The sequence below is a fragment of the Synchiropus splendidus genome, chromosome 1 (assembly GCF_027744825.2).
Source record: "Synchiropus splendidus isolate RoL2022-P1 chromosome 1, RoL_Sspl_1.0, whole genome shotgun sequence".
In the NCBI taxonomy this organism is placed as follows: Eukaryota; Metazoa; Chordata; class Actinopteri; order Syngnathiformes; family Callionymidae; genus Synchiropus; species Synchiropus splendidus.
The window spans coordinates 61,307,705-61,317,436 of NC_071334.1; the positions used below are offsets into that span (position 1 = coordinate 61,307,705).

At 41.6% G+C, this 9,732-nt stretch overlaps 2 protein-coding genes across 9 annotated transcripts in view; both read left to right on the forward strand.

Annotated features, from left to right (window-relative positions):
- Nucleotides 1-4,786, forward strand: part of grin1a (glutamate receptor, ionotropic, N-methyl D-aspartate 1a) — a 31,408-nt gene extending 26,622 nt beyond the window's left edge. For 2 of the 8 annotated variants that reach the window (XM_053855261.1, XM_053855278.1), the window contains exon 21: nt 2,082-4,785. In XM_053855261.1, the coding sequence (XP_053711236.1) occupies nt 2,082-2,150 (69 nt within the window). In that variant the 3' untranslated portion in view covers nt 2,151-4,785. Of the gene's footprint in view, nt 1-2,081 lie in introns of all 8 variants that reach the window. The other 6 variants (XM_053855252.1, XM_053855270.1, XM_053855242.1 and 3 more) reach the window with 5 other exon arrangements.
- A 1,500-nt stretch (nt 4,787-6,286) lies between these two features.
- Nucleotides 6,287-9,732, forward strand: part of entpd2b (ectonucleoside triphosphate diphosphohydrolase 2b) — a 7,381-nt gene continuing 3,935 nt past the window's right edge. The window contains exons 1-4 of the mRNA XM_053855313.1: nt 6,287-7,452; nt 8,725-8,842; nt 8,914-9,064; nt 9,570-9,729. Of these exons, the coding sequence (XP_053711288.1) occupies nt 7,348-7,452; nt 8,725-8,842; nt 8,914-9,064; nt 9,570-9,729 (534 nt within the window). The 5' untranslated portion in view covers nt 6,287-7,347. The remainder of the gene's footprint in view (nt 7,453-8,724; nt 8,843-8,913; nt 9,065-9,569; nt 9,730-9,732) is intronic.

A 9,732-nucleotide genomic window follows, 5' to 3' on the forward strand; every position in this document is an offset into this window, starting at 1 on the left:
GCAAATATTTTTTTGGGAGCAATCACATCCCCAGTCTCCGAGAGACTTTGCCGTTGCAACACAGACAGAGTGTCAGCTTTTGTCGACCCAATTCAGCCCACTCTTGTCAAGAATCTGTGCTCCACGAAGTGACCAGCTGTTTGACCGGTCATCGCCGGTCACTGGGCGACAAAACTTTAATGAAATTTGAAAGTTGTTTGAAGGTATAATGGTGCCCTGAGCTAAAGATAGCAGTTACTCTTACAAATACTTTGTGTGTCTTTTACTTGTTCTCTTGTCTTCCTCTATATTCTCTTTTGTGTTGGTAGTTTTCGGCATATTCTTTCTCCTAGTTTGTCAGCTATTGAATACGATCAGAGGTTTATAATCTATGATACTAGCATGTTTGTTTCGGAGGAGCTGAGTTATTGATTTTGCAGCAGGTTAACATAAATTCTATGGCTTTCCAAAAGCAAAAGGCAACTGCTTCTACATTTTATATACAGTATATCATCACCTCATTTTCTATGACTACGCTAACTATACTGAATAACTCAGCCTCTCTAAAACGGGTGTCATAATAGAACAACTGACCAAACTTCAATACTTGACCATTATGGAGACAAGAATAATTTCTTATGAATGTTTTCTGCAAAATTACCTCTCGACTCTCCCATGGAGATTTGTCTCTAGATATCTATTGATAAGATGAATAGCAGGCACATATTGTTGGGTGCTGCTTTGCAAGAAAAAAAAACATGCAACAAACCCATCCCTCAGTCTTTGACCTTTATTTTGATTTTATATCAATGTTCTTTTTTTACATGAATGGATATAAATGGACTTAAGTGTCAGTGTCCCTCACCCACATGCCACACTGCTCCTCTCTCCCTCTGAACGCATGCAATTACTGTCATAGATGTAGTACCAGTCGAAGAGAAAGTGGTTGTGCTGACGTATTAAGAAGTGACAAGAAGCTGTTCCTATTTTTTGGTCCATCCAAGTGTCTCAGTTCTACTGGTCCACCCTGATACGCATCATAACATTAGCCAGTCTGAGCTATTGGCTGGCTACAGAGGGGCCGCAGCAATAACTGTTCAGTTTCCCCCTAATGTTTTAACCATCAGGTAAAGCAAACAAAAGGACAGTGAACTGTAATGGATTTTGAAATATCATTTTTTTTCTTAAGATGAAGCAGTCTAATTCCCTTTCCTTTCAAGAAACTGAAATATCAGTAGAATTAAAATCTTCTTTTGTCCTGCACCGGTTTTCTCCTCAAATGATCAGGTGGTTTCCTTGAATGGGCCCAAAATGCCACAAGGGTCAGTGTCAAAAGTTACCACCAAACCAAGGAAAATCTTGATGCTGGTTCTGCGATCAGTGAGCCTCACCATGAGAAATAACTTTTTAATTTAAACCATTTATTTAATTGAGTGTCCTGTTTATGTGCAACCGGAGTGAGTAATCCTAATCATTTCGTGTGTCCACTTTTATCAGCTTTGTACTATTCCTCCCTGTCACAAGACTTTGCCGAGCAAGCAAAATCTCAGTTGCCATAGAAACTGCTCACCTGCATGAAAACTAGATTCTTTCCCCTGTAGCACAGTAGACGCTTGTAACTCAACCCACTCAGATTAAAAAAGAAGCGCTGCAAAGTGGGCCCTGGATGTAAGAGTCCCACGCAATAGCACTTTGATATCTCGTCTTTGTGAGCTGCTAAAATTAGAAAGGCCGCCTCCCTGTATGCATACAAATGACTGTGGGGAGATAAACACGCTGCCCACTTGAATATTGGCAGGACGTTGTCACCCTTGCCATGTTACAACGCTAGAAAATTCAAATGTGCTTTTGTTTCAACTCTGGATTCTTACGTCCGCTTGCATCTAGCCCACCTCAGGCACAGCTCACTGTAATGAGGCCCTGGCGAATCACTGCAGTGCCTGAGAGGGGCTAGAGACCCCTGCTGACCCCCCCGCTCTCTCAGACGCTTTAGTGTCCTCTAGGAATAATTAAGAGTTTGTCGAAGCTGCTTTGGTTCAAAACTGACACGCTGTTCTGTGCCCCCCTGCCTTCTCCCCCTCTATCTGTGTTCACCTCTGCAGCAGTACCCACCCACTGACATCACGGGCCAACTCAACCTGTCGGACCCGTCTGTCAGCACCGTGGTGTAGGGGAGCGGCAGCTCCGCGAGGAGAGAGGAAACAACTAGGAACGGGAGGATACCCATCACCTGAAGTTCCCTTGATGCCTGAAGTTTTCATTTCACTGCCTGCCAACAAAGTTTTGGAACGCCTGCTGGAGAAATGGAAACGCTGTAATTGCACCTTTTACTTGTTGAAAAACCCATGAGTACCTGGCAGTAGATGTTTGTAGGGCCCCTGAGCATGCACACTCACATATGCGACTAGTTCCTTAACTACATTGGATTTGTTTTAGAGCAATGTTTGTAGTTCATGATCAGATGTACAGCTTCAACTTTACGTAATGGGCTAGTTTTGGTGTCAGTACACTGAAAAAAGGGAAGGTTATATAATCCATCCAGTCGCGTCTGCTCAAAGCGGAAGCAGCAGAATCATAGAGTACGACTTACGCCAACGCTGACGCATTCACAGGACAACCCGGAGACAAACTCTGTGGCATGTTTTGGGTCTGAACTGGGACATTCTCACAATGCAAAGAGGCAGCATTTCGCTTTGAGCCTCCCACCCTTCCATGAAGACCTATTTGGTAAATAGACATCCTTATGTTTCGGCTTGATATTGGTACCTTGGTATATCCATATCAAATCCTTGTGATCCCCCGATCAGCTCGTGCATTATCCCTCCAAAGATACTGGAGCTTCACACTTCCTATCTGGGAAGAAGGAAGTTTAGAACCTCAAACCTGAGTTATAGACTAGGGTTGCCAACTCCGTGAAGACACCCACTGCTTTCACCCACGCCAGGTGAAACGCCCTGATAAAGTGTGTCTTCTTTCAGCTCAGCGCCGAACATGTTACTTTGTTTCTAAATACAGGACAACTCCATTTCATTATAGGTTTCATAACAGAATTGAAATACGTCCTGAGTCATTGGAGAGCTCACTTTTATTGAACTCCACTGTCAACAAAAAGAGATTTTGGTGGCACCAATCCAGAGGAAAATATCGAACCCTCTCCAGGCGATGGACCCATAAAGATTCTGAGCAGATCCACTGAACAAAGGGAGGCCCATGTGATGCCCAGTCATCACGAGAGATTGGTCCAGTTCTACCACTAGTGTTAACAGCTTGCGAACATGACTCTCATAAAGAACCTCCCAAAGGGTCGAATGCCTACCGCTGTCCACAAATAGCTGTTTAGACATTATACCATTGAGCTCATGTAATAATATCAGTAGACTCAATTACAGCTATCACTGAGGTGAAAAGTAGACAGGAAAACAGTGGGACGTAGCGAGTCATAGCGATAGTAGCGATACTGAGAGGGAGGCTATTGCTAAGGTACTGTAGGTAAATAGGTAGTACAGTGTAAAGAAAGAGTTGAACCATTCATTGTCTTCACTCTCTCAACGGATTATTGGGGATTATCTTGTAATCCTTTGTAATTAAATGATCACAAGTCTTTTTTCAGTGTACTTGGCATTAAGACCGGAGCTTAAAGCAAATGTGTGGTGTTTCCAACTGCAGCACAACCGCTTCAGCGCTGTAGACTATGTTTTGGCTGAATCGCTGGGTTTGTTTCTTGGACGCACCAAAGACGGTGCCGCGATGAAATCCCATTTAATGCTGACAAGAGGCATGTTTGTACATAGACCCGAGCTTTATCTGAATGACATTGTTTATACTTGACATTTTTTAAAACGACAGTCTAGACACCGCAATTGTGGTTAGTTTCATTTGAATAGGATGAAACCGAAGTGATGACGTTGCGTCACTCAGCCTGAAGCCATGTTTGGGGACCGTCCTCTCCCTCTTCCTCTCTCCAGTCACGGCGCCGGTCTTTCTCCTCTCCACTCTCTAAAAGGGGTTGCATCAAAGGGCCAGGTTTTTCACCCAACCAGCATTCGGCTTTTTGTGTAAAAAGAAAGAAAAAACATTTTTGCACAAAAGCAGCCGATTGAATTTGGTAGCTCAGCCTGCGAGCTGGTGTGCAGGTCTTGGTTAGATGCGAAAACAGGCCATTTCCCATTCACTGGGGTCGAGAAACCACTGCCGCCGGTTGACAGATGATCACGTCTTTCCTGGTGCACTTTATAGAGAGGGGTCCCCAAAAACTCACTGTTACATCACTTCCTGGTTGAATATGTTCTGTTATTGGACTGTAAACCAAAAAGAAGATGGCCACTGCATGCTTACGTTGATATTTGTGCTTTTCATTTCTTTCTGTCATTTGTTTAAAAGCCCTTGGATCCAATGTAAATTCCATCCTGGAAAGTGAGATTTGGTTCGATGAGCAAGGCACTTGTGTTCATGACTGCAGCGGAGAATGTCCTGAAGTTACACACGCACAGCCACACACTCACGCTTATTACTGACACTAATCGATGCTGTAGGCAAAGGAAGCGAGGACAGATGAAAAGATGGAGCAGGGTTTTAATTAGCAAAGAGAGAATTGAGTCGGAAGGAAGGAAATTAAGGGGGATAGTCTTGACTTTATTATGAAGTAGGACAGCTACGGAGGTATCTGGAGAAAAGCGCATTCTAAGTGTTTTGGACCACACATAGTCACACAACCTCAATGATGAGATGTTTTCTTACTTTTCCAGTACAAATATTTCGACTGAATTCTCCTGTTTATACATATATCTGTAAATAAAATATACTTAAAGAGCCATGACAAACATTGCATTGCTTTTTTTATTGCCCAAATTTATCTTGTATTTTTAAATTTTGTTTTTCACAGATTTTGGTGACAGATCAAGTGTGGGAAATTCTCAACATTATTGTGTCCACTTTTGTTTTGACTTCGTAGACAGCTGTCCAAAATCCTCAAACTTTTTTTTCCAATGCTTGTCGTGATTTTTTTTTAACATAAATCAAAGAAAATTTTTCTTTTGTTCTCCATCTCGAATGGATATTGAAATAGTGGTGTTTGGATCTGAAATTCTTTCAAATAACGTTTCTTTATTTATGTGTTTTATTATTATTTTTCCTTCATTTCAGGTGTTGTGGGGGCTGTGTCACTAACATCCATTATTTATTTATTGATATTGTTGAAAGTTATACACTTGATCAATGTTTTGACCCTCAGCAACAGAGAAGCCGTTGAAATCTATGACTAAAAAATGTAAGTAATTCCCTAGTTCCCTTGTTAAACAATTGTTCAGTCAGCTATTTTTACCTCAAGTTCATTGTCTGTCATGCAATGTTTATCCATTTGCGTCCCAGCACTAATGTTGACACTCTCCATCTTAGCTACTGAACAGAACACCTCCCACCAATGAGCTGGACAACTAGAGCGGAACCTTCCTGTCTGCTGATTCTTTTCTCAGAAGACCTCGCAAACATTCCTCTGCTCTTCTAGGAATAGATGTCTTTATCTCTACTTTGTTGTCCCAAATTGTCAGGGTGAATACACGTCTTATTGTGGCTGCCCTGCAGCAGCTGAAGAAGCACCACGTCCACATAAGACAGCAACATCCGAGCTTGAACTCAAGCAGCCCACTCATAATCAGACTAATGCTAAGAGTGTTCCAAAACAACACGCGTGCCTCCTCCATTTGGAGAGCTTTCTTGCCCCAAGAAATCCTGCATTCGAGTGCCGTCGAGTCGTAGCTGTCTTTCTAAATTATAAATGATGCTGAGGTGTGCGGCAGGTGATCTGCTCCGGTTCACGCTGTGTCCTGATGGCACTTGACACGGTGTCGCTCACTCACTTATGGACCTGGCTCTGACAGACGTGAGAGACTATAGCGGCCTAACTTTGAGGCATCATCTGTCTCATGTGGTGGGACAGCGGTATACACGCATATTCTGCTGCACATCTTCACATCTTCTCATTGTGATGACCATGAATATCCGAGAGGGATCGTCCTCATGTCTTTGATGCCACCGGAATCAAAATGTTCATCCAACTGCATGAACAACTGACCGACAATATAACACTAGTTTGGTGTTTATTCACCGATAACACACTCACTGAACATCTGAGCGTCTGTGAGCCAATGATAATTCGATGATGGGTTACACAGTAATGCATGTAGTGTCACCAAATACATTTGGTGACATTACATGCAATACAGTTCATTCACTTGCTGAAATGTTCGCTCTTAAAACAGGCTCTCTAATAAAGACTATAGAGGTGCAAGAGCCGCTGTAGCTTCCGCATGAAGCCACTAGATGTCAGCTTTGTCATCCTTTAAAGACCTCTGTTGATTGACGTGTGGACAAGAGAATTGTTATTTCTTTCACATGGTATGGAATGTAAATTGTTGCTATCTATTTTTATTTTAGTTTGCTCATCTAGATTTGTTGTTTATTTATTTGTTTTTTGCACATGTTGCAAAAGTCAGTGTAATGTAGATTTTTGTTATTATGTCTGTTATTTCTGTATTTCATTTTGTTCCACACTTTTCAATACGTTGCAAGACATTTTGCCATCAAAGAGGTTCCACAGGCTTTAAAAACTAGAGCAACTTCATGACCCTGAGGGGTCATTTAGTTTCCTCCTCAACACGCTACCTCTGTATTTGCCCAACAGTGGAGAAATGTGGCGTGTCACCACAGCAACAATAAAAGCCAGGCAGATGTAACTATTCGTGCACGTTTTTCCAGGATTTGGTTTCTTGTTGAGTCTGAATACAAATGATTGGAATGTGGCCAAAATTCAAAAGACAGCGAAACGAAAAGGATGACATCAAATGCAGAGCAACTCCCTCCTCACTAATGATCAATGTGCTAACAGAGAAATAGGGAAATAGAACCAAAGTACGTGCACAAAGAAAGTTAGACTTCATGTCCGTGTTCAACTTTCAAATGAGCAGTGATTTGCAAGCTGCAGCTTTCACATGCAAATCCTGGAGAGAACACCAGAGTGGCCCTTCTGGTCTCCAGTCCGGTGCACAAAATGAGGACCACAGCTGCTGCCGTGTGAATGAATGGATGCGTTTGATGTAATTCAATTCTTCTGGATTAAATTCTGAGAGACTCTCCGATGAATGATCAGCAGGTTTCTGTCCTCACCCCACTCTGACACATTTTTCCCTTCGTGGTATCGGTCGCCTCGGAGATGTTTCCTCTTCCTAGGGAGGGGATCTTGGCAGCGGCAGGCAGGCCTATAAGTCAGAGTTGACATCAGGGGTGAAATGTAAAACAGGAGGCGGGTAGCATGTGAAGTGGAGAGCCCACCAACATAACTCGCTCTTCGCGTCACAGAAAAGCAGCAACTGCATGGCTCATCCCGTCGTCCCTATTGCACTGCTGGTGCTCGGACTGGTGGCCGTCCTGCTCCTCACGGTGCCCACTAAGGACCTGCAGCAGGCCCCGGGGTTCATGGTAAGGCCACATATTTTTGGATTAGTGTGTGGATGACATGTCGCTGTGTAAGCAAATCTGTCACCCCATGAGAGCTGTGACATTTTTTTACTACACTTCACTACGAATAATGTGAATAACCACTAATAACCACAGATCGTGACTTGCATGTTGTCCAACTGTGAACATACTGTAAATAATAATCATTTTTTTGGTAACAATCTTTTTGTTATGCGTCTTCTAGAGCAAATAAATGTAAATGCTGCAACCAAAATTGATTCACCGAATAGTTTACAATTTTTAATTTACACTAAATGCATTATGCATTATTCTGTGTTTGAGCAAGCGAAGAATAAGAATAAGAATAAGAATAAGAATAAGAATAAGAATAAGAATAAGAATAAGAATAAGAATAAGAATAAGAATAAGAATAAGAATAAGAATAAGAATAAGAATAAATTAGACCTATAATTAGAAGTACTTCACTTAGAAGTAGTTTACTTAATGTTGAACTTGAAGAGCTCAGTAAAGTTTCATTCTAACAAGTACAATGGCGAAAACTCTCTCAGAAGCCTCTATCCATGAAATGGGAATGGGAACTGAAGACACATCACTGTACCTAAACTTGTTTTTTCTTAGCCCTTATCAGTAGTGTTTTTTTGTATTATTATGTATTATTATTATTATTATTATTATTATTATTATTATTATTATTATTATTGTGAGTGTTGAATTTCCCCACTGTGGGACTTAAAATCTATCATTTTTGTCTGCTGGTGCAAGGATGACTTCTGGCCTTGGTTGTGTACAGGTGTAATTATAAAGCACTAAAATGTATTAAATGTATTCCATTAAAAAAACATTAAACTCTTTTTTCAGTGCTCACTGAGGATGATATAGTTTGAAGAAATTATCAACTAGCTCATCTTTATGTTTGTTGGTTTTTGTGATGAACTTTCTCAATAGATTGAACTGATGTGAAGGTTTCAGTTCTCAGTTTGACATAGTAGGTATATTTAAGTCTGAGATTGAGAGACAAATGATAAACTTTATGACATGGTATGGCCATGAAGAATTTCAACCAGTGCCGCCACTGGTCAATTGGCGTAGCCTTGTTTCAATAGTCAAACGAATGAAAATGCATGCATCCATATGAATTAGCTAAGTCCTAAAATAGTACACAGACACGTCGCCTCAGTATCATTGATCCTTATATTGTGCGTGCCCTCACCTCAGAGTTGAAACTTTCTTTGTTAGCCCTTGCTGTATCATGTTCCCTGTGCCTGTCTGCAGTACGGGATTGTCCTGGATGCAGGGTCGTCACATACATCTCTGTACGTATACAAGTGGCCCGCTGACAAGCACAACGGCACCGGCGTCGTCACGCAGCACAGTGAATGTCATGTGGCTGGTGAGTTGCTCTCAAGTGTGTGTGGCCTCTCACTCAAACAGGCAAACAGCGTGGCATGTATTCCCTCTCAGGGGGAGGAATCTCCAGCTATGCCGGCCAACCAGGAGGAGCTGGAAAGAGTCTGGAGATGTGCTTAGACCAGGCATTGCAGGACGTTCCCACTGAGAGGCACCAGGTGACTCCTGTGTACCTTGGAGCAACAGCTGGAATGAGACTTTTGCAGTAAGTTCTGGTCGTGATTGTTTTGTTTTTGTGAGAAATGTGACCTCAAAGCCTGTGCATAAGGGGATGATGAGTGGAGAGAATTCAACATTCAAGATTTCAAGAGGTTTATTTGTCACACATGCAGTTATACGCGGTACAACGCAAGGTGAATTGAAAAATAGAAAAGAATTGTACGATACAAGATGCACACTATAATAATAATAATAAACTATAAAACAACAGTACAATAACAACAGTGCAAAGTAAAAATAATAATAAATAATAAAATAAAATAATAAAAAATAAAAAAATAAATAATAGTGCAAAAGTGTAATTTAACATGTGTGTGTGTGGCTGTGTGTGTGTGTGTGTTGAGGTTTGGAAAATGGGAGTGACCGAAATATTGGTTTGCATAAATTCTACAGCAAGCATTACTCTTGAAAAATGTGATCTATTGCGTGGGAGATGCTGCATATATATCTAAGATTATAAAATAAATCCTCTTTGATCTTCTGTTTACAAGAATCTCAAGTCCGCTGGAGACGGCTCGCATCATAAGTGAAGTGGGTCACAAAATCCAGTCCTACCCTTTCAGCTACCAGGGGGCGGCCATTTTGAGTGGTCAAGAGGAAGGAGCGTACGGATGGGTCACTGTCAACTACCTTTTAGAGAACTTTATTAAGGTA